Here is a 25851-nt window from a genome sequence, read left to right on the forward strand (position 1 = left end):
CGGGATACCAATTCGATTCTACACAGAGTACGCAATAGAACTTGCCCCCCTTCTAACAGCTGTGTACTGGAAGTCTCTAGAGGAACGGAAGGTTCCAAATGATTGGAAAAGAGCACAGGTAGTTCCAGTTTTCAAGAAGGGTAGTCGAGCAACTGCGTAAAACTATAGGCCTATATATCTGACATCGATCTGTTGTAGAATTTTAGAACATGTTTTTTGTTCACGTATCATGTCATTTCTGGAAACCCAGAATCTACTCTGTAGGAATCAACATGGATTCCAGAAACAGCGATCGTGTGAGACCCAACTCGCTTTATTTGTTCATGAGACCCAGAAAATATTAGATACAGGCTCCCAGGTAGATGGCATTTTCCTTGACTTCCGGAAGACGTTCGATACAGTTCCACACTCGCCTGACAAACAAAGTAAGAGCCAGCGGTGTGGCTGGATTGAGTTTTTAGCAAACAGAACACAGCATGTTGTTCTCAATGGAGAGACATCTACAGACATTAAAGTAACCTATGGCGTGCCATAGGGGAGTGTTATGGGAACATTACTTTTCACAATATATATAAATGACCTAGTAGATAGTGTTGGAAGTTCCATGTGGTTTTTCGCAGATAATGCTATAGTATACAGAGAAGTTGCAGCATTAGAAAATTTCAGTGAAATGCAGGAAGATCTGCAGCAGATAGGCACTTGGTGCAGAGAGTGGCAACTGACCCGTAACATAGACAAATGTAATGTATTGCGAATATATAGCAAGAAGGATCCTTTATTATATGATTAAATAATAGCGGGACAAACACTGGTAGCAGTTACTTCTGTAAAATATCTGGGAGTATGCGTATGGAACGATTTGAAGTGGAATGATCATATAAAATTAATTATTGGTAAGGCGGGTGCCAGGTTGAGATTCATTGGGAGAGTCCTTAGAAAATGTAGTCCATCAACAAAGGAGGTGGCTTACAAAACATTCGTTCGACCTATACTTGAGTATTGCTCATCAGTGTGGGATCCATACCAGATCGGGTTGACAGAGGAGATACAGAAGATCCAAAGAAGAGCGGCACATTTCGTCACAGGGTTATTTGGTAAGCGTGATAGCATTATAGAGATGTTTAGCCAACTCAAGTGGCAGACTCTGCAAGAGAGGCACTCTGCATCGCGGTGTAGCTTGCTGTCCAGGTTTCGAGAGGGTGTGTTTCTGGATGAGGTATCGAATATATTGCTTCCCCCTACTTATACCCCCTGAGGTGATCACGAATGTAAAATTAGAGAGATTAGAGCGCGCACGGAGGCTTTCCGGCAGTCGTTCTTCCCGCGAACCATACACGACTAGAACAGGAAAGGGAGGTAATGACAGTGGCACGTAAAGTGCCCTCTGCCACACACCGTTGTGTGGCTTGCGGAGTGTAAATGTAGATGTAGAAGATGCATGCCAGGTTCGATATCCAGTCTGTTGCAGTATTTTGCCTTTGTAGCTGTGTATGCTGAGAATCTCGTTTCACGCAATTATGTTGTAAATGGGAGAAGAACAGTCAGAGCCTGTGTGACAAGTTCTGGATATTCATCATGAACCCTCTACCCAAAATCATCTAGTAACATGTTTTTTGAATAATGATTCCATGTTGAATCTGATATCATTTCTAAAATGGATTCATTGGTCTCATTTGACATATTTTCTGGCATCTGAAAGTTCACTAGAAAAGGACTGCGAACCATTGAATTCATTTTCAGTTTTGTATCCCGCTCTTCAGGAAAATAAGTCTCAAAAGATGTATGCATGTCATAGAGACAGTGGACCAATTCTTTGAATAATTCATTTGTCAGTTCTACTGTCTCACCAACAAACACATTCATTGTTGAAAAGGCTGTCTATTTCTCTCTTGCCAACACAAACAATCAAAAATTCTTTTTTTAAAGCCAGTTATTTTGTTATTAGTATTGAAAACTGTTGTCTGTTTTCCTTGTAAAGATAGATTTAATTCATTAATTTTTGAAAATATATGTGCCATAAAAAGCTAATCTGAATTATCAAGTCACATCGTTCAAACAGTTTTTTAAGTTAAAAGAAATGTCAGTCAAACAAGGTAGTAATCGAACTCTTAGTTCGAATGTCCCAAGATAACCATGTGGAGTGGTAGTGTCTTATATCTGCTTCTGTAATCTTTACACAGTATTGAAAACAATTGGCACTGAAGAGGATATGATTTAATGTAGTTGATTATTTTTACAGCTATAGTTTTGATCTGTCGCCATTGTCTTGATCGCAAATGCTGAAACTGTAGTTTTGACAATGGCTGCAACTATAGTTTTGTGCTTTACTTTTTATTAGTGATCCTGCTGCTGCTATTTTACCAATCATTGCCTTTGCTCCATCTGTACAAATATTAGTACAATTGCTTCAGTTGAGGTAGTATATTTAAAAAAGAAATTGTTAATTGTGTTAAAAAATTGTTTTCTGGTAGTGTTAGTTGGCTGCACATAAGCAAGTCTTCTTCAGGTGAATGTTTGTTTGGATATCGTACAATTATATGCAAGATGGCCATTCCAACATCAGTCAACTCATCCTTTTGCAACATGAATTTGTTGTGTTGAAGGCACCCAACTAATTCTTGTTTGATATAGCCTGCGAGATCATAAATATGGTGCGAAACAGAGTCGTTCAAAAGTAGTCGTGTGGAAAAATGCTTCGTATATTTTTCATCAAGCATACATTTTTTAATGTCTGCCACACATTCTCAGTGACATTATTCACTTCACCTTCTTGTGCAATGCAACAGCTGACCAAATACAATGCCTCTATGACTTTTCCATTCACAGTTTGGGAAGAATACTTCATAGTGTTCTGACCTTTTGATAGTTGTTCACTCTTACATGTAAAAAATTCTCCGTTCTTGTCTTTTCAGTTCGAGTTTATAGTTCCTAAATGTCGGCACATTTTAGCAGGTACGTGGAAGTATTCGGAAGTAGAGAGATGAGCTGTGAGACTCGATAAATACAAGATTGATGTTAGATTCATCATAATTTCTTTTTTTCACCTGTAATGAGTCATTAGATATAATACTGCTTGAAACCATGGAGCTTAAAATTGTTACATCACCTTCTGGAATCTCATGTTTTTGATTGGCAATCATTAATGTTGATTTCGTATCTTCCAAACGAATCATCTTTGAAATTTTGGTGCAAGATTTTGTTACAATACCTTTAAGCCAGCCGTCCATTCTAATGGTTAAAATCAACAATTTAATTTTGCAAAATGGCAAAAATGGAACAATATCATGACAAGATATTGAATGTTGCAACTGTAGTTAATGACAAACATGAATCAAGTATGCTCAAGTGGGACCTGTACTCTGTGCTGCACTTTGTGGGTTTGTATAGACCCGGGTGGTGAAGCATAGGGAGCGAAGTGACAAAATCCTTTGTGGTGGTTCAAGGTGTTTGCGGATGAGAGAGAGATGGAGAGACCATAGTGGATTGTTTGCGGCATGTGTAGATGAGCCAGAGTGCAGTGAGACAGAGCATCAGCATGGTCGCTGTGTGCGTGTGCAGTGATGAGTATAGAGTCGCCACATGCCTACTCATACAAGCTACATTGTTTTGTTTGTAGTTGGTAATTGCAGCATTATTATGCTGCTTGTCACCTCATTTTTGGCTGCTACACACTGAGAGCAAAAATAACTTTTATAAAACCAACATTGGTGTGATATTTATAAGAGTTATTTTTCTCAGTGTGTGACAAACCTTGATGTGCTTTGTTCTTTAGGTTGATAATATATTGGTAGAGTCCTCGCAGAGGCTTTTCAGAGTCCCAAGACTCCGCAGAGCACACTTTGAGCGTCTGTGAACTAGAGGAAGGTAATGATGATGATGAAGAAGAACAAGAAGATGCCACTTTGCAGTTTCTGATGTCATTAATTCAAGTTCTGATATTTGTTTCTCTCCACGATTAGCTACATTCCTCTTTCTGGCAAACCTCATTATCTAAACTATCTCTTAATTTTAAGTAGTTTATAATCTTTGCTAGTACTATATGACATAGTATATCATTGAAACATCCATAGTTTCTTTGAAATAAAAATTACTCAATTAAAGATTTATTGAATTAGTTTCATTCAATCATGCGTGATGGTAAATGATGGCAAATAGACCCACAAATTGATTCTGAAGTTTCTGGAATGACAGGACCTGGCTACTCTCACCATTTTCACTCTTATCCCTCCATCCATTTCCCATATACTGTGCTTATAAATGATAAAAGAAGCCACTTTTGTGAGATACAACACTAAAATGCCTCAACAGATCTTAGGATTGAAGGAATCATTCACTCTTAGAAAAAAACTCAACAGCCAGTAAATTTTGCACTTTCCCTTGCTGCAAAAAAAATGGTTCAAATGGCTCTGAGCACTATGGGACTCAACTGCTGAGGTCATTAGTCCCCTAGAACTTAGAACTAGTTAAACCTAACTAACCTAAGGACATCACAAACATCCATGCCCGAGGCAGGATTCGAACCTGCGACCGTAGCGGTCTCGCGGTTCCAGACTGCAGCGCCTTTAACCGCACGGCCACTTCGGCCGGCCCCTTGCTGCACTTTATTTTGACTATGCAACTAATATTGTCAGGGAAGACTCCCTTGGATTTACGCCATTTACAAGGATGTACGTGAAGCTGCAGTAGCCATTGTTTCATCTATCATAATTGAAAATGATTTGCTATTATTGATGGCATTAATCAGATCATTTCATAGTATTCAGAGCATGCATCAACTGAATCATTTCAGATTCTATGAGAAATATAGATGGCATTTTTAGGGGCACTTTCAAAATCTTTCCACAGTGTTTCTTAACTTGGCTGTACTTTAAACAGCAATAAATAAGCAAAACCAGTATTTGAATTCATTTCCCCTCTTATGCCAAGTCGCATAATGTACAAAACTATATGCAAGAAATAACTGTTTTCAACTTATTGTGAACAGATTGCACTAATTTACAAGTTTATCATTGACAAAGTTCTTCTACATTATTAATTTGTTTCCCATAACATTAACAAAATTACTTAACTTTTCAACTCATTATGCCTTTCTGAATTCATATGCATTTTTGCAGATTTGTGAAAATTTTTTAAATGGGTCGCATATAAATGTACCATGATGACTGCCTTGCATTATACGATGTATGTAACCGGAAGAGCACATATAACTTACAAAGCACAACTGTAACTGCTTTAGAATAAACCACCCATGGATATAATGACAGCCAGTCCAGTCGAAATGTTCTCTTATGCCAGCTGTGTCATCCCAGAAATTTTTGTCAGGTTCCCATGGATTCATAAAAATTGTGTACTTTAGTGAATTGTCAGTCCTCCCCCCCCCCCCCCCCCCTCCCAACATAATCTCTGTCATCAAAAATTCTGACCCGGAGACTACTATCCTTTTCATTGAAGCACTTGAAGCCAGCATAGGTACTGGCCAGATCCACATATTCTCCCTCAGTACAATTACTGGGACTTTTAATAAGAGGTATTTAAGATTGACTCATCTTATTCTTGTGATATTCATCGCAGGTAGCATGTTTTTTGATTCCTTGACTTTCATTTTGGTCTTTCTTCATTTATGACACACAAAAAACTTAAAAATATTAGTAATTTTTATTCTATTAACTATGCTCTTACTCTTCACAGTGCACAAAATTCTAAGTAAACTATATTCGTACACCACTGCTCAACTCATTGTTGACTATGGAAAAATTGAGAGATAACATCATTAACAACCGACAACACTTAGGTGCTGCATTGATCATCTGGGTTTTGTGGAAGTTCATAGAGATGTCCATGCTCAAATGTGGTGCTTATTTGTAGTAATGATTATAAAATTAATTAAATGAAGGCTGTTTTACAACACTTACTCAATAAGTGTAATCTACTGTTAAATTACATGGAATGGCAGTAGCTGCATTGATGACAACTTCCTATTTCTACTGACAAGTACTCATTAGAGGCCACATAGTACATATGAACACACCTTCCGCAAATGAAAAGAAATATAACACAATATGCTACTTTAAATTAGCATCAGACAGTTGTTTACCATTATTTGAATTTTGTAGGAGTAAACTTATGTCGAGAGTGTTTTGTTATGCAACTGTTTAGTTACACCAATAGCCATTTGAGGCTTATGGAGGTATGCACACTTAGTGATGATGGAACTGTAAGGTGCCTGTTTTGTTCCTCAGGAAGGTAACATTTCTGACACAGAACTCTCATCATGGAGATCCCCATTATGGGACCGCATAAATGTGTAGTTGTTTTGTCACTTAGTCAATTGTGCCTTCATTTCATTGTGTTGTAACCTATTAATAGTGCCCAGAGTTTGCTGACATGAACATGTAATCTTTATTTCTTTATGAGCTATGCATTGTTCACAAATATTAAAATACCAAAAATTCTGGCTATAGTAATGTAAACTTATGAATAATTTTGCATTTTTGTCAAATAGGTACCATACCATACTGTAATCAAACTTACTACTTTACATGTTTGTGTTTAATGGTCATTTATTACACATCAGTTTGTTCTTTTAATGTTGGCAAGAATGAACAATCCATGTGCCTATAGGAAGGATATAACAATGTTGCTCAAGAGTGTATTTGTACATGTTGTAAATAAATTGATGGTTCATCTGCATGTCGTCATTATCATGTCACTTGCTGTTATTAACTTGTGCTAGGTATGAGTATTGAAACAAAAATGTCAATATTTGCTATTAGGTTGTACCAAATTGGTGGAATACATGTGTCGATTTTTTAAAGGCATTTTTGAAACTGAAGTAATGTATCATAGTGTACACTCTAGTTGTTTCACAAAATATTCAAAGATTTTCTAAGTACAAGCACATGTTGTTTGATAACAGACGTTCCATCACTTTCAAGAATCTAATCTTGCAGGCTGTCATACTCTGCAATAGCTCTGGCAAGGAGAGGTCCCCAGTGGTGGGATTGACTTTTTGAAACCATCTATACGATTCTCTAGGTTAAGATCCCAGGTATCACACACTGCAGCCATTCACCTTGGTGGGCTTTCATTTGTGAATAATTGATGAAAAACAAAAAAAATTCAAAATTTTGCATGATGCTCAATAGTGTTAAAAACTTTTATTATGTGGACTGGTTGTGTGGTGTAATGGATAGGGCAAGATTTTCACATGCAGGAGGTTGTGGGTTTGAATCTTGTCATGTACATTAATTTTTTATTAGTTTAAATCTGTATCAAAATGACTTTGATCATCATTTTTATGTAGTTAATTCATTTAAACTAAATATTTGATTTCCATTCCTTTGTCACATCATTTTAATCATAATATTGACTTCTTCATTTGTTCTCATTTTTCTTCCTACATTCTTTTTTCCACTTGAAATCTTTTTTCATGTGTATTTAATTTTTATATATTAATTTTAGTATAATTTCTTTCATTTTATCATCCTATTTTTTCGTCCAGGTTAATGCATTCATTATATCTATTCCTCATTTTGTTTGAATTTTGTTTTACTTATGAACTCTTCCTTCACGTAAAACTTCATCTGTGTTATTTTGCCCATAGTGCAATAGGAATTTAGGCCATGTTTTAAATGTTTCTGTGACAATTACCATGCAAAAGAATTGAACATCTTGTAATAAAAAATGTTTTTCACACCATTGCACAGTCAGTATAAATAGATTATCTTGTCTTTTGTTATTTAGATCATAATTTTCAAATAATTGAATATTGTAATAGATAAATATAATTAAATTCACATTCACAAAAATTCCGAGTGAAGAAAGAATGATAGAAAGAAAAAAGAAAGAAATGAAAAAGTTCACATTGTGATTAAAATTTTGTGATAAAGGAATAAAAATAAAAAATACATGTAAACCAATTAACTGAATAAAAATAACTATCAAACTCATTTTGATAAAGATTTAAAAACAAAGAAGTTTTATACACCTGACTAGATTTGAACCCACAGCCTCTTGCATGTGAAGCCCTGACCCTATCCGTTACACCATACAACCAGTCTTTGTAATGCAAGTTTTTTAATGTTATTGAGCATCATGCAAAATTCCAATATTTTTTTCATCAGTTACCCACAAATGGGGGCCCAATTTGGTGAATGGCTGCAAGGTGTGATACCTGGGATCCCACTGCTGGAGACCTCTCCTTGTGAGATGATTACACAACAGTTTTTGTACAATCTTCAAAAAGAGAGATTTATTAAAGAAAAACACAGTGATGTTAAATTTGTTTTCTTGTTGTAATCTCAGAGCGAACCTCCTATAAAGTTTTTCATTACTCTAGTTCATTTTATAACTCGCTTTATATATTTTTTATGCCATTTTATATTTTTCAGGTCATTTTATTGGTAGTTTTCCAGCTATTTCAAGTCATAAAACGAACACTGTGGTTACAGATCTTTTTTCATATTCATAAACTAAAAAAAAATCTCACTAGGGACAGTTGCCTCCTCCCTCCTCCTCTTCCCCCTCCCCCCACCCTCCTCCTGGCTGTGTATTGAAAATTCCGCAGGTACTTGGTTACTTGTAAGATTTTTCATTTTATAATTGTTTTGGTTGTCATGGCAATATACTTGGCTCAGTTTACACAGAATGAGTTTCAGAACTTTCACTAGCCACTTTCTATCCACTAAGTCTCATATTTACCACAAGAACTGTTACAGGTTTAAATGTGGACCATTTCATTTGTCTGGAATTTGTCTGTAGAGTATGTGGTTGGGAGCAGTTTATTGGATATAATATAAAAACTCATTGAAGTTCACAATTACATCAGGTGTTTGGATGATGCCAAGATATATGCTTATGCACCAGTACAGGTGATAGAACATTGCTTTAAATACAAAAAATAAGATGTCAAGGAAATGCCAGACTTTTACATTTTAGTTATTTGAGAGGCAGTGTATAGAACTGAAACTGATATTAATTATTTGACCCTATTACCTAATTGCTTTTGATTGCATTTTTGTGGCTCGTTTAAATGGATCTCATTCTTATTTCATAGTAGAAATTATGCAAAATGGTAGTTATCTATAGTATTTTATTGTAAAATTTGGATGGGTTTAAAATTGTTGAGTGCTAAACAGTGATGACATTAGGGTCTTGATATTAATTATGACATTACAATGAAAGAGGTTTACTCTGAATGATAGTTGTGACACGTGCAGCTGGACAGAGTGTGTCATTCTTCTGGTAACAAATGCAAATGCCACTGCTGTCAGTGAAGCTTAAAATACTTCACGTGTCTCTCTCTCTCTCTCTATCTCTCTTTCTCTTTTTTGGGGATGGGTAGGGGCTATGAACAATGTGTTTTACATCAAATGCTATTGGATATTTTACAGGTCGCATTGCTGCTGGTGAAGGACGTTTCAACACTAACAGTGAAGTTATTATTAACACCGAAATCAAATCTATTCCTGTTACCAAGAAGGGAGTGTATTTTGCATTCCGAGATCAAGGCGCTTGTATATCTCTTTTAGCAATAAAGGTAAATTTCTTTGCATGTTTTTTTAAATTAAATTTGTAAAGTTTGTAGATACAGAACAGACTTCAGTGTTTTATTGTAAGTGTTTCAGAATCAGCATCTACCAACAATTTTCTGTATGTAGTAGTTATATCTTTATGATAATCGAAAATCTGCAGTGGAAAACAAGTAATATAAGGAGTAAAAGTATCGACTCACCATACAGTTGATAGGCACGTAAACTAGACTGGAAACATTGGAAAGATTTTGGATGATGTTCTTCATAGAGCTAATACAGAACACATGTGCATGCGTGCACAATATGAATCACACACACATACACACACACACACACACACACACACACACACACACACACACACACAGCTACATTGTCTACGTTGTTTCTTAATTTCGTATTTGTGAAAGATGTATGAGGATAACTTCTTGTGTATTTAATTTATTGTAGGTGTATTATCTGACATGCCCAGAAGTTACTGTGAATTTTGCTCACTTTCCAACAACACCCACTGGGAAAGAGGTGACATTCATTGAACGAGCTACTGGGAAATGTGTTGAAAATTCTGAAGAAGTTGATATGCCAACCTATTTATGCAAAGGTGATGGGAAGTGGTATTTGCCTTCTGGAGGATGCAAGTGCAAAGCTGGATTTGAAGCAAAAGTGGAGAAACAGTCCTGTGCACGTAAGTCCATTTTTAGATGGTAAATTACAGCTTTCTTTTTTACCATGACATTATAACTGATAAATGAATAACAGTTCCTTCTCTTTTAGTTCCAGATGTTCATTATGCGGGCCTTTATTTTATGTATCTGAACTTAAATGTAGTGTTTATACTGGTACAGAAAAAGAAAAATAACTGCATGTCCTGTTGATGTTGTCTAGTATAATTGTCATGTTAGTGCCTTTAGTTTAGTAGAAATGATGATATGGAAACACTGTAACCATGAGACAATTCTAAGAAGAAAAAGAAAAGAATAATGATGTAAAACAAATTAATAGTAGTAATAAGTGAAGAAACATAACAATTTAAATCATGATGAAATAGAACCGGGATGTACTATACACATCATGTTGTGTTTAAAGTGAAAATATAATTCAAGAATTTTGAGTAAGGAAAATTGTTGTAGAGTGTAGCATCCTATTGACAAAGAGGTCGTTAGAGACAGAGCAAAATCTCATATTGGACAAGTATAGGGAAAGAAGTTGTGCGTGGCATTTTTTCTTGGGAACCATTTTGAAATTCATGTTTGGAGATTTGTAAAAAACATGGAAAATACTAATCCTGGAGATGAAGCATGTGAATACCACTGCACGATCTTACTCAGTTCAAAAATTGTGGCACATATAACATAATAAGAGATTTCAAATAAACAAAAATGTAATGGTTCATTGGTGGAGCAGAAAAATAACAGAACTCCAGAATCAGAGAGAATGCTACCAGATTTGATGAAAAGTAATCAGACATAGCCAACAAGAGCAGTAGAAAATTGTAATGTAAGCTGTGCTAACTGACAAAAGATAAAACACTTTTTTCTTTATTTCTCCTTTATTATAGAACATAACCACCTCTAAACCTTCGTTCGGCTTTGTTCTTCTGCCAAAAGACCATGACCCACGAGACAGGAACACATTCAATCTTTCTTTATCTTTATCTGTTATTCACTGAAGCACCAAAGAAACTGATATAGGCATGCGTATTCAAAAAGAGAGATATGTTAACAGGCAGACTACAGTACTCCGATCGGTAATGCCTAAATAAGACAACAAGTGTCTGGTGCAGTTGTTAGATTGCTTACTGCTGCTACAATGGCAGGTTATCAAGATTTAAGTGATTTTGAACGTAATATTAAAGTCGGCGCACGAGTGTACCATGAATATTAGGAATCCGATAAAACATCAAACCTCCGACATCGCTGCAGCTGGAAAAAGATCCTGCAATAACGTGACCAATGACGACTAAAGAGAATCTTTTAACATGAGGGAGTGCAACCCATTTGCAAATTGCTGTAGATTTCAATGCTGCACCGTCAGCGTGTCAGTGTGTGAACCATTCAATGAAACATCATTGATATGGGATTTCAGAGCCGAAGGCCCACTTGTATTCCCTTGATGTGACTGCACGACACAAAGCTTTACGCTTTGCATGGACCTGTCAATACCAGTATTGGACAGTTGTCGACCGGAAAGGACAGTTGTCGACCGGAAACATGTTGCCTGGTTGGACGAGTCTAATTTCAAATTGTATCGAGCAGATGGACGTGTATGGGTATGGAGACAACCTCATGAATCCATGGATCCTGCATGTCAGCAGGGGACTGTTGGAGACTCAGTAATGGTGCGGGGCATTTGCAGTTTGAGTGATATGGGACCCCTGATATGTCTAGATACAACTCTGATGGCTGCCATGAATGTAAGCATCCTGCCTGATCACCTGCATCCATTCATTTCCATTGTGCATTCCGACAGACTTGGGCAGTTCCAGCACTACAATGCAACACCTCACACATCCAGAATTGCTGCAGAGTGGCTCCAGGAAAAAACTTCTGAGATTAAACACTTCTGCTGGCCACCAAACTCTCCAGACATGAACATTATTGAGCATATCTTGGATGGCTGGCAACATGCTGTTCAGAAGAGATTTCCACCCCCTCGTACTCTTAACGGGTTTATGGACAGCCCTGCAGGATTCATGGTGTCAGTTACCTCCTGCACTACTTCAGTCATTAGTAGAGTCCATGCCACACCATGTTGCAGCACTTCTGTGTGCTCGCAGGGGCCCTACACAATATTAGGCAGGTATACCAGTTTCTTTGGCTCTTCAGTGTATATAGAATCCATTTTGGATGTCCAAGCTCTTTACTGTTCCAATGATTTTTTCAGTTTACATTTGTCTAGTGTAAAATCAATTTTTGCGTTGTTATAACATTTACATACCTACTGATAGCTCTTCCCTATACCTACCATCTTTTGGAAATGTGATGATAAGTATTGGGCAGAAAATCACATTGTAGTTCACAGGAGGCAGCTTTGAGGACTGCATAAAGCTCATTACACAGACCTATCAGTCTACTTTCAGTACTTTTAGCTATCCACCTCACCTGCAATATTCTCAAGATATTATGTTCTGAGCTGCTGAGTACTTTGAAAGAGATATTGGCTTGGCATAGACATAATATTACAGTTCTTAGGATAACATGTACTTCTGATTTCAAAAGCACAGAAATGATTCTGAACTTAATTATAATTGCCGTTCCAAACAAGCTGATGACACATGATGCACAAAGCGATATGCTCCAACACCCAATAAATCAGTTGAAGGCCAAATTACTGGTACAGTTCTAACATAAGTGCACAAAGGCACATTTACTAATTGGCATTCGGCCAATGTGAGACATCTTTGCAACTACTAGGTGATTCATGTGTTTCTTTTAACCAATATCAGTCAAACTATTTGAACACACAGAATGATGAAGATTACTTTGAGGAGCTTTCCCATATAGTTTTCCTGCTGATAACTGTGCACATGCTGTATTCATGTGAATCTAATGCACCATTGAATGTAGTGCTCACTCCAATTTTTAAAATTAAAATCATAAAAAAGAGTTTTTTGGCACATCACTGGTAGGCTAAGTCTATTTTACATATCAATGGATGTATACATGAACGATAAAACAACAATAGTTTTTAAGTGACCCATTGTTAAGTGACACAGTCGTTACTAAAAAAGAATGCCTAACTTGATTAGCTGCATGAGATGCAACCGTAAATTACAGGTGTTACTCGTCATTGTTCACTAATGTCGTCATTGTTGGTGTCCTTGGAAACAGAATCATTTCATCTTTCCCCATGGTCCTTGATGTCGTTCCAAAGCACTTCACCTTCATGCCATACAGAGTATTTGAAATCCTGTGTTTCTTGAATGCGTCTATGATCATTGGTGCTTCAATTTTTTTACAGGCAGCTGAAGCTCTGCGTGCAATAATGTGGAGTACAGCAAGCTTAATTTTGCTTCGTGGTCTCAGTTCACAGTTTGGATCGCAAAACCATTTTTCGTACTCTTCCTGAATGTTACCTGTGAAAGTTTTGTTTATATTAACATCCAGCGGTTGTAACACGGAAGTCATTCCTCCAGGAATAGTGACAGTGTCACTGACTTGGCTATGGATCTTCGTTTTTACATCATTAGTGAGTTGACCACGAAATCCATAAAGACAAAGCATTGATGGTAGCTTTGAAAGCTCAACAAGACAGAGTTCCCATATGTTTTGGAGCCAGACAAGCAGTCAAGTTTCATTGTCCTGCCTTTCTCTTGATTTCAAACAATGCCATCGTCAGCGAACAGCTTTTCATTTTCAGAGATCTTCGGGTTTGTTTTGTACTTGAAGTTTAAGAAAGGAGGAAGTTTGCTCCCATCTGCTGTGATTGCCATCTTTACAGTAATGGACTGTTTTTCACATCCTGATGTTTTAATGGTAATTTCTTTTGTTCCCTTATCATCAATCATGTAGTTATGTGCTTTTAGATCAAACTGGCATCTCAACAGTGTTGCCTGTTTGGTCTTTTGAAAAATTCTTCTCTTTCCAAAGCATGATGATATATTACTGAAATTATTGAAGATTTTTCTCAGAATCCTATGGAAGCTTTTGGCATGCTGTTGTACGGCATTGTAGAGATAAGCCCACCTGTTTCATAAAACAATCAACCCAGCCACAGCTATCAAATAATGCCAGTTTCCATTTCTTTAGTAAGCAGACGCAACTCTCGGCTACATTGAACTCTCGACCAGCCCTCCTGTTACCATATTTTTCAGCATAAAGAATTTCCTTACATTTGAAAGTAGCATCACACAAAGTTCTTCTCTGCTTGCCTTCCATTTCATGACTACCTTAATGCAAACATACTATGCAGAAGTAAGCCATCAATGTACCGAAGTTGAGAATTACGACAGTGCATTGTAAAGTGGGGAAAAATACTTAAGTTGCAATGACGTTGCCAGTGAACGATGGATTCAAGTTTTTATTCAAATGTAATGTGCTGTTGAATCTTATCTGTACCCCAATTTTGAATACTGCATATCGTAAAAAAAAAAAGTGTGCATTAGATTTGTGTAAATAAGGTTATGTTAATAGCAGTAGCAACAAACATCCATCCCACATGAGTACTTGGTACTTCCCCCTCTTACGAGCCATTTTTGCTGTGTACTTGAAACACTGTGTGCATACCAGACATCTTGCTCACAACATTTGGAGTACCAGCTATTACCTGCATTGTGGGAAGCTAACACTAGCTATGCATCTCAACTGAGTGAAACTGTAACAATGAACATTACATACACTGCAATAAATGGCAACCCCAGACAGAACCAGACATATTATGTGGTGTGGGGTATGAATATTGAAGTGAGTGTAATGTGATTGCCTTTTTTAATACAATGGATAAAAAAGGATGAAAAATACTACAGTGGCATTCTGTTTTTGGGATAGTTTTTTCTACATGTTAACCATTTACAGCTGGCCTGGCAAAGCATGGGTCCACGAACCATTCCCTTCTGTCGAATTCTTTCCGCTCCATCTTGACCCTTGTGGTGCCATTGTGGCCCTGCCACAGTCATAGCCACATGCTGGCCAATTGCAGGGATGACTATCAATCATTGTGGATTGTAGATCCAATCTATTCCATGTATGTGAACTTCAGAGGAAGCAATCTACTAAAATTTTGATTTTTATCTGATTATTTGTCTCAAACTCTTGTACTGACAGTAAAGACATATTTAAATATTTATGTTTTGATTTCTTAACTTGATCTTGACAAATTCTGCAGTATCAATTTCAATTTTTGTGGCAGCAAAATGATATTCCAATGACTCATTGATAACTGCATTATGCTGAGCAGATATAATGTACTTTGCTGAAGGAAATGTACTTTCACAAATGTATGTTTATCTGAATAAAGATTTTATTTGAAGAATGAAGTCGGCAAGTTGTAGGTACCAACATAGTGACATGACTTCAAAAATTGCTGCATCTTTTTCTGTTCTGCATAGCATGAATGGATCATTTTGTAAACCGCATACTTCTTCTTGAAGATAACTTCAAACATTTCCAAGACTAATTTTCATTGGATTATGAAAGATAATGATTTAAAATCTTTATAACAATTGTGAAACTCATTGAAGACTTCATCAGTAAGGGAAATAAATCTCAAAAATTTTAAACCCATTCATGTTTCAAATCACAGCAACTGGGGAAATTGCACTAATATCTGTATAAAGATATCAGAAATTTCTTTGCAAATGCAAATTCAAAGTATCTAAATGGTTTGTAAAGTCTTTTATAAATGCTAATATTGATAATAAAGTGAATACTTCAGCTTGTTTTCAGGTGGTATGGTATCCATTTTTATTTCTATACTCAAAAACTTGAAAAGTTCTTTTCTAAGTGCAAAACAATGAACTAAATATTTTCTTGCACTCAACCAACAAATTTTGCAATGAAAAAGTATGTCTCTGTATTCTGCGTCAGCTTATTCCAAAAAATGTTTAAATTCTGAGTGAGATAGTGCTCGATTTCCTCTGCATATTCAGTTCATAATTTTTGTTACATCTTTCACTACAGAAAACTTTCTGACACTTTTTCCGCATAGCACTTCCTTACAAATAATACAATGAAACACTGAACAGCTTATTCCATTTTTGTTAATTGACCAACGAAGTCATCAGTGGTCATAGCTGGTGCACCATCGGTATAAATAGCAGAGCACATTTTAGAACCACCAGTTTTGTCAATACACTTGTTAACTGTGTTACAAATATCCAATCCTGTTGTTGTGATTAACAAAATTAAAGCAAGCAGCTCTTCATGTACAGGAAGATTGTCCATTATTAGGCAAATAAAAGTCAGTAGTTGACTAACATACAGGGCTATTACAAATGATTGAAACGATTTCATAAATTCACTGTAGCTCCATTCATTGACATATGGTCACGACACACTACAGATACGTAGAAAAACTCATAAAGTTTTGTTCGGCTGAAGCCACACTTCAGGTTTCTGCCGCCAGAGCGCTCGAGAGCGCAGTGAGACAAAATGGCGATAGTAGCCGAGAAAGCGTATGTCGTGCTTGAAATGCACTCACATCAGTCAGTCATAACAGTGCAACGACACTTCAGGACGAAGTTCAACAAAGTTCCACCAACTGCTAACTCCATTCGGCGATGGTATGCGCAGTTTAAAGCTTCTGGATGCCTCTGTAAGGGGAAGTCAACGGGTCGGCCTGCAGTGAGCGAAGAAACGGTTGAACGCGTGCGGGCAAGTTTCACGCGTAGCCCGCGGAAGTCGACGAATAAAGCAAGCAGGGAGCTAAACGTACCACAGCCGACGGTTTGGAAAATCTTACGGAAAAGGCTAAAGCAGAAGCCTTACCGTTTACAATTGCTACAAGCCCTGACACCTGATGACAAAGTCAAACGCTTTGAATTTTCGGCGCGGTTGCAACAGCTCATGGAAGAGGATGCGTTCAGTGCGAAACTTGTTTTCAGTGATGAAGCAACATTTTTTCTTAATGGTGAAGTGAACAGACTCAATGTGCGAATCTGGGCAGTAGAGAATCCTCACGCATTCGTGCAGCAAATTCGCAATTCACCAAAAGTTAACGTGTTTTGTGCAATCTCATGGTTTAAAGTTTACGGCCCCTTTTTCTTCTGCGAAAAAAACGTTACAGGACATGTGTATCTGGGCATGCTGGAAAATTGGCTCATGCCACAACTGGAGACCGACAGCGCCGACTTCATCTTTCAACAGGATGGTGCTCCACCGCACTTCCATCATGATGTTCGGCATTTCTTAAACAGGATGGATCGGTCGTGGTGGAGATCATGATCAGCAATTCATGTCATGGACTCCACGCTCTCCCGACTTAACCCCATGCGATTTCTTTCTGTGGGGTTATGTGAAAGATTCAGTGTTTAAACCTCCTCTACCAGGAAACGTGCCAGAACTGCGAGCTCGCATTAACGATGCTTTCGAACTCATTGATGGGGACATGCTGCGCCGAGTGTGGGAGGAACTTGATTATCGGCTTGATGTCTGCCGAATCACTAAAGGGGCACATATCGAACGTCTGTGAATGCCTAAAAAAACTTTTTGAGTTTTTGTATGTGTGTGCAAAGCATTGTGAAAATATTTCAAATTATAAAGTTATTGTAGAGCTGTGAAATTGCTTCAATCATTTGTAATAATCCTGTAGATCTGTTTGATCAGTACTCTACTCCACACACAAAGAATAGTACCAACAGTTTGTAATGAAATTGTTTAGTTTCTTTTGTATGCTATGTCCAATATCAAGAATTCGACTTCCAGTGTTGTGTAGCAGAGCAACTGTTTTAAAGTGTTCAGCAGCAAGAGTAATTTCCATGTGTTGCTTTATGGAGTGAAGGGAAATGTTAAGCAAGATTACTACCCTTGTTTTTAATTTAAGCACTTTTTTCATATTTAACATAGCAGTTTCTCATTGGAATTCTGTACAAAAATGTACTTAATCTCCAATTCCTCATTGAAAACACAGTTTTCAGTATTTTTTCTTTTCAACATTCTTGAGAACTAATAGAAGACCAACCACAATAGTAAACAGAATCAAAACCAGAATAATAGCCACAGTAATAACCAAAATGACAACTTAAATGGTAGTGCAATATGAAGGAGAGTAAATCTGAACTACACACCAAGAGCAAGTGGACTGACGAAAAAGTGATGCCTCTTTGAACACAGACAGTGAGTGAAGGAGCTAGAGCCTATTCTTTGAGGCAGCTTTCGGAGAGACGCTGCCCCACTTGATTGCTGATAAACAAGTGAACAGTAGGCTGTGGCGAGTCCATGATGACACGGTGCGAGTAGAGTTGGAGTGGGAAGTGATTGCTGCAGGGGAATGATTCACAAGCAACTTTTTACTACAGCATATTACACGTGTCCAATGTCCTATCATGCCTATTCTGAACTACCTTTCGAATGTTAAAATGAAGAAGCCACTTAAAGAATGATGAACTATCAATCCAAGCTCTCATAAGGTGAGAATAGGTGCAAAGTAATGTATCAATGTTTATGTTCATAAAACATGGTTGTTTTTCAGAATTAATTATCACCCAAGGATGATGTTTATCACTGGTATTTGAATTATGTACAAGTACAACAGTTAAACATTCTTTACTGTGTGCTCCTCAATGGCACTTGTCACCTTTTATTTTGTGGGTACATGTTTTGAAAAGGTTGTATAAAAATCCATTTTTGTCCCATCTTGTAGAAATGACATGAGGCATACTTTTTCTCATTTTGTCAAACTGATGCAACCAGCTGTTTGCTTCTTCTTCATCAGCCTTATTTGCTTCTTGACAAATCGCTAATGATGAAACTGAGTGTCGCTTTTGGAGCCACTACAGCCAACCACAAGCACATCAGAAATGTTGAGTGTCTAAGGTTCTTTCAATCTCGTCTGCTTTTGACTGAATTATAGGTCCAATTAAAGATACATTGGAATTGTGCATATAGTTGAATCATTCTAGACTTAAAGCTTCAACATTTTTGTTCTTAGCACTGTGAAGTTGTTACTCGTACTACCTCTCTTTTAAGGTAAAAAAGGATATCTGAACACAGAAGTGCATTGGCTGACTGGATCTTATTGCTCACTCTGTCGTTGTTGATTGCGTTTGTCAAGCAGTGTTACTCATGCAACTCTAGCAGAGAAACAAAAGGAAAAAAAAGAGAAAAACATTGAAACTTGGTGTTAAATGAAACAATCTAATGATGCAACAGACTAAAAATCTTAATAATTTGTGTTAACCGAAACTTCTGTTAACTGATAAAACTTATCATAAGATTATGTACATTGCTACTGGTCTTGCTTCTGAGAGCAGCAATATTCAGATCCCCATCCGGCTCCCTAGATTTAGGTGAATGCTTGGGAGATTGATCCTCTGTAAAGGATACAGCCGATTTCCTTCCCCATCTTTGTCCTATCAGCACATGTTCTCCTCCTGTACAGTGTAACATTTACATGCTTTCATTGTTTTTATCATAGTATCTTTTGTGCTATGTTGTCAGACAATTTTCAAATTCCTATTACACATTGATATCATTTGTAAAACAATCAACTGTCCGTTCAATAGGTTATTGGGTATTTATCAAATTGAAGAAATATATTCCTCATCTGCTTGTATGTGATACTTGACTATGACTTTATAACAATTTTTCATGGCTCATAGAAGTTCAGTAATTGTGTTTTAAACTGATTGCCAAAAATCAAGAGAAAAGCACAAAAATGATGATAATTCAAAAAGTCTTCTGTCAAACGTGGTTTACTGTAGCCAAAACATAAAACACTTGACACAGCATAGATAAAATTTTAAATAAAAATCACAGGCAAATAAATTATGCTTGAAATTTACAAAATGGATTTGTCTGCTTAATATATTACAAGCAGTAATACAGTACATGGAGAAGCATGTGATAATGACAGTGGCACCCTACATTTCCACATGTAATTTTCCTTGCAAAGCTCTTCTTGGTATGCAAGGATATGGAAAGGAAGTCTGTGCACAGAAAACACTTGCTGAAAACTTCCTGAATGTGACTTAGGATGTTCAGTTTAGGAGATAGAGCCAGACACTCAGAGTGCCAAATTGTTTGTTGCTGAAAATGTTTTGACCATAAAATGAGTTGTGTGGTGGAACATTGTTGTCTTGTAGGACAATCGCCTATTGCAAGTGGTATAATTGTGTAAGTGAGCATCCAGTGTGTCATCTTTATAAACTAGGACACCCACAGTTCCATATTTGAAGGCATGGAGGTCTGTAAAACTATGTATAGGTAAACTAGTTCACACAGACACTGCCTTGTATGAAGGAGCCTCTTTCACAGAAGTTTGATCACCTTGGTCACCTTAAACACATACTCTGTGCAAGGTGGCATTGTGATTGAAGCACTAGCCTCACATTCAGGAGCAGCAGTGTTTAAATCCCCCATCTAGCCATGAGATTTATGTTTTCTAAGATTCATCTTTCCTGCGGTTTACTTTAACCACTAGAGGCAAATATTGAGGATGGCTCTTTTGTAAAGCACACAACTGATTTCCTTCTCCATCCTTTTTATAAATGAGCCTGTGCTCCATCACTGATAACTGCACTGTAGACAGGACATTAACACCTGATCTTCCATCCTTCATCTTTTACAAATTTTCTACCTGTCATTCTATTTGTAGGTGATTCTTAGAAATTGAATGAAACCCATATTAAGTCAGTTTTTTATTAATTTATGAAGAGAATAAAGTGATAGTGATTTTTAATATTCCACAGAATGTTCACCTGGATTTTTCAAGCACATCACTGGAGATGAGCCCTGTCAGCCATGCCCAAACCATAGCAAGGCATCTGATTATGGATTTAGTGAGTGTCAGTGTGATCCACAGTATTATCGGGCAGAGAAAGACCCAAAAACTATGCCCTGTACTCGTAAGTATTCTAGTGGTATTATTCAATTTGTTGAGTGCACTTTAGAAAACAGTGCTATTTTATCCTATATAAAACAGCTACATGGAGGAAAATAACACTTAGTTTGTTTTATGCATATGTGTACTGATTTTATACTTGCTAATACCTGATTGTGCCAGTGGTCTTGCCGCGGTGATATTTCAAGCAGTCTTTTACTGTTTGGCCGAGGAGATGACGATCCCTCTCTGAAAGTTTTAAGAAAGTAAAGTAAATCCTTGCTTCCCCAAAAAATTAATTTACCGTTTTCTCAAACCAGTTAGTGGGGGCACAATGGTATGCTTGATTGGGAAGGTTATTCGAGGATAGTTTACAGACAGAAAAATCCTTATACATGGATTCAAAATGATACCCACAGATATTTTTGTCATTTTTGGAAGAAAATAAAATCACCCTGGACCAGATCCAGACATTAAGATGGATGCAAACCGAGGTATTGACCCGGGTGATAATATATATATATATATAAATATATATATATATATATATATATTTTGGGGGGGGGGACACCAAATTCATATTCTTGAGGAAAAAAACCTAGTTTCACAAAGCAACTAGCATCCAGTGCACGTTGGTCTACTGATTAATTCATATGATTTTGAAATGCATCCTTGCTGGTTTTTGAACACATTTTAAGTTGATTTGTGAATGAATCATACGTTAATTCTAGAATGCATGCATAGTATACATGATGCCTCTGTCAGGGGAATCCTCGTCGCACCTAGAGATAAATTTTCCCACAGGTAAAAGGGGACTGGGCTATACGAGCTGAGTGGAGTAAAGCCGAACGGGTGAATGCCAATCGCTGTCTGATTATGTAGTTGATTAGGTTTGCGAATGATTAACATTGTTACAATTACTTACGAAATCTGTAGATTCCGACTACCAGAGTGCATATAAACGACTAACAGGAATAACAGGTAAGAAATGTTACATATTATCTTTTCAGTGTATCCAAGAATATCAAATTTTGACAGAAAATTTTTGGCCAGATTGCTACACTAGTAAGGGCCAGTTGTACAGTCCCTAGCTAACAGCTGCTTAAGTTCTGTTCTGGAAGTAGTGCGGAAAACACGTTGTATGAGCATGTAACAACGCCTACCCGGAGACTAATCGCGGGGTAACTAAACCAGTGATTCTGGCAGGGTTAGTGAAGTTAACCGGCGAATAAGTTTTGACAATGGCAGGAATCCAGAATGAGATTTTCACTCTGCAGCGGAGTGTGCGCTGATATGAAACTTCCTGGCAGATTAAAACGGTGTGCCCGACCGAGACTCGAACTCGGGACCTTTGCCTTTCGCGGGCAAGTGCTCTACCAAGCACTTGCCCGCGAAAGGCAAAGGTCCCGAGTTCGAGTCTCGGTCAGGCACACAGTTTTAATCTGCCAGGAAGTTTCAATGGCAGGAATAGTTACAGAATTAGTGATGACAAGGCTGTTTGTTATAACAAGGAAGGAGAAGAAACAGGGACATCACCCAAGTTATGGAAGAATATGACAATGCCAAATTTATATAAAAATTTTGTACTACTACTTTTCGAGAAACTGGAGCGTATGAATGAAATGTGAAACTATTTTCTAACTTAAAGCTTTTTGCTTGTAGTATGCCTAATAGGCATTACATATTGGTACTTCATGACTTCTATTCTGTCATGTTATAAAAATTCATACTTTCATAATATGAAAATATTCAGCGTATATATTGCTGCACATCAGAAATCTTTCCAAAATGTGTTTTTTTTTCCCCGTGAGTTTCATTTCCTAAAGTGTCAGGAAATTCTACACCCATGTATAAAACCATAACCATTCAAAGGATTGATAAGTTTTACAGTTCTGAGGAAAAATATACTGCCACTTAACATGGAAAAAGTGTGTCTTCACCTGGGAGAAAATATACTTTCCAGTTTTGTGCAACATTTGGATGTGACTGTGGCCCGATGTTGGACTGCATGGAAACAATACTCAACATTGAACTTCAACTGACCACCACAAGGGAGGATCACCATATTGTGAATCAAGCACATCATTATTCCTTCACATGTATACCTGCCATCCGAGAATATATAATGAACTTCCTGCAACATAGTGCCTCCTCCCATCCTGTAACTAGCAGCAACCTGAATAGAGAATTACAATCTCAGTTGTAGACTGTCGTTAACACCACACAAAAAACAGCTGTGTTTGGAGTAGTTCAATGACCAAGAAGCAAGAATTGCTGATGAATGATACCGCAATTTGTGTTCAGCAATGAATTGTGGTTCTGCACTATCCCCGATGACCATCACCAGCAAATATGGTGGTGACCTGTAGAGAGCTCTCATTCTTCTGTTGTTTTGAAGATGTATAGTAGTGTGGGGAGTCACCAGGTATAACTTCCGGTCATGGTTGGCGGTGATTGAGGGGACTCTGATACCACAATTGTATGTTACAGACATCCTGCATCCTCTTGTATTGCCTCCCATGCAACAGTATCGTGATGCCAGCACAGTGCTTGTCTGCATTGTGTCACATCTAGAGAGTAGGAATGTTCAGCCCTAAAACAATAAAGAATGGTGACACAACTCTAAACAAAGTATTTGTTATAGAAGACTCTCTTCACTGACTGTACAGTACTGTAAGTAGGCAGAGACACACTGTATAGACTACACAGAAAGTACTTTCTCACTGCTGACACACTCAAGTAGCTCTGTGGTACAAGCCTTGCGACTGAACACAGACTGAGCGTAGAGCTCTGAGGCTGCACATAAATAGCAGCCAGCTGTGGCAGCACTGCCAAGCTTCCTCATAGGTGTGGCCCTCAGTCATCTCGTGGTTGACCATGCTAGCTGGCTGCTATGCTTCTAGTAGTGTCTGCGATGGTGCTAACTCTGAGCCTCATGATGCGAGATATTGATGACACCACATTCCTTTGCTAAACTTTGCACCATTGCCATGTACTGCTGAGGCGTTGATAGACGCAGGTCAGGAGGCAGACATTGCTGAGGGGACAGGATCTGTGACTATGGCTGATGGCAGGCCCCTGTCTGAATGCCAGTATCTACCTTGTGAATGGTCAGGAATACCAGCTGAAAAACTGCTCGTGTCTGAGGGTGCTGATGCTGTTGATGGACCATCCTTGATGGCAGCTGGATCCTTTGGGGCATCTTGGTGAATGACTGAACATGACCCCTGGCACCGGCTTGAGTGGCCGTGCGGTTCTGGCGCTGCAGTCTGGAACCGAGCGACCGCTACGGTCGCAGGTTCGAATCATGCCTCGGGCATGGATGTGTGTGATGTCCTTAGGTTGGTTAGGTTTAATTAGTTCTAAGTTCTAGGCGACTGATGACCTCAGAAGTTAAGTCGCATAGTGCTCAGAGCCATTTTGACCCCTGGACGGACATCCGCTCAGGCTGTAGAACAGGCAGCGATGCTGGAGTTGGATGCTCCACATCAACTTTCGTGGATGCCTCAACCAGAGGCGGTGACGTGGTGAGTGAGGAGACAGAAAAGACAGCTTCTACTGCAGACCCCTGTAGAGCACTGGGTCTGGGAACAAAGAAACTGCAGCAGATCATGTAACCATGCATTTTTTTTCTGATGAAGCCAGTGCAGTCCCTTCAGACCTTGGATAGAATACATAAATCTACCCAACAAATCTGGAGCAACACCTTGTTCCCACCACTGCACCTTGCCAGACATCATGAAACTCACTGGGTGCGGCAGAATGTAGGGCTTCTGCTGCAGACATGAGAGATGAAGAAACGTGTGGTGTCAACAGCCGTGCAGAAACTCCACCAGATCCTTTCCATCTCGTGGCAAGAAGGGATAGGATGAGATAAGCTTCTTTGAAGACCTATCTCGTCTGTGGGAGAGGCACAGCCTGTCCATTTGTGTGATGTGCTGGATGCCATTGACCTGTTAAAATCGAGGAAAGTCTGCTGACATGATTTGTGGTCCATTGTCAGCAACATTGAGCAATCCTTCAAGACAAAGGATTGAGGTGAGGGGTGACACCATACTAGTAGTTGTACTGTACTGCATATGGAGGACAAAGGGAAACTTATGCGTGTAGTTAATTGCTTGGGACGCACCCTCCCCAATGACCCTTGTGGAGCAAATGCAGCAGTTTCCACTGGAATGATTGAGGGACCAGCAGGACTTGCACATTGTCATTCTCCATGTGAGAGAGAACAACCACCATATGCACAGAAATAGCGTGCCAGTGCAGAAAATATAAAGCGCATCAGCAGTGTGGTGTATCTCCTTTAGACTGCGAGGTGGACACACTGCAGAACCACCCATAGAACTGGGTCAGATGCAGTTTCACCCGCTGTGAATCAGTAGTCAATAGGAAACCCAAGAAGTGTGTTGAAATCCCGGGAATCTAAGTGAAAACAGGAATCCTCAAATGAATCAAAAGCTGATTCGGTACCCTCTGGTAACCAAGACAAAACAATTAAGCATTGGAATGCTGAGGTGTGGGCCTGTACGGAAGCTCATACTGGTAGCTGTCCATGGGGGTGAAGACTTGGGAGGGGCTCAACAGAGCTGTCATCAGCCTGTGATCTGCATGATAAGAAGAAAGCATTGCCCATACAAGTACTGCTGAAATTTGGTAACTCCATAAATAATAAGTAGTGCCTCTTTTTCCAACGGACTATAATTGCACAGGGTTTTGTTCAAAGTCAATAGAACCTGTCATGTAGGAAGACACCACTTCGGTCCTACAGTCCTATGTCCTATAGAATGACACATCTGCAATGAGATGCTGGCAAATCTTTGATCACCGACAAATGCGACTGTGC

The 25851-nt window shown here is 38.2% G+C and overlaps 1 protein-coding gene across 4 annotated transcripts in view; it reads left to right on the top strand.

Annotated features, from left to right (window-relative positions):
• The window catches only part of LOC126470175 (ephrin type-B receptor 1-B), a 360567-nt gene that overhangs the window by 216462 nt on the left and 118254 nt on the right, over positions 1 to 25851 (top strand). For all 4 annotated transcript variants that reach the window (XM_050097822.1, XM_050097821.1, XM_050097823.1 and 1 more), the window contains exons 5-7: positions 9393 to 9538; positions 9984 to 10218; positions 20878 to 21033. In XM_050097822.1, the coding sequence (XP_049953779.1) occupies positions 9393 to 9538; positions 9984 to 10218; positions 20878 to 21033 (537 nt within the window). The remainder of the gene's footprint in view (positions 1 to 9392; positions 9539 to 9983; positions 10219 to 20877; positions 21034 to 25851) is intronic.

The sequence above is a fragment of the Schistocerca serialis genome, chromosome 3, assembly GCF_023864345.2.
Source record: "Schistocerca serialis cubense isolate TAMUIC-IGC-003099 chromosome 3, iqSchSeri2.2, whole genome shotgun sequence".
Classification (NCBI taxonomy): domain Eukaryota; kingdom Metazoa; phylum Arthropoda; class Insecta; order Orthoptera; family Acrididae; genus Schistocerca; species Schistocerca serialis.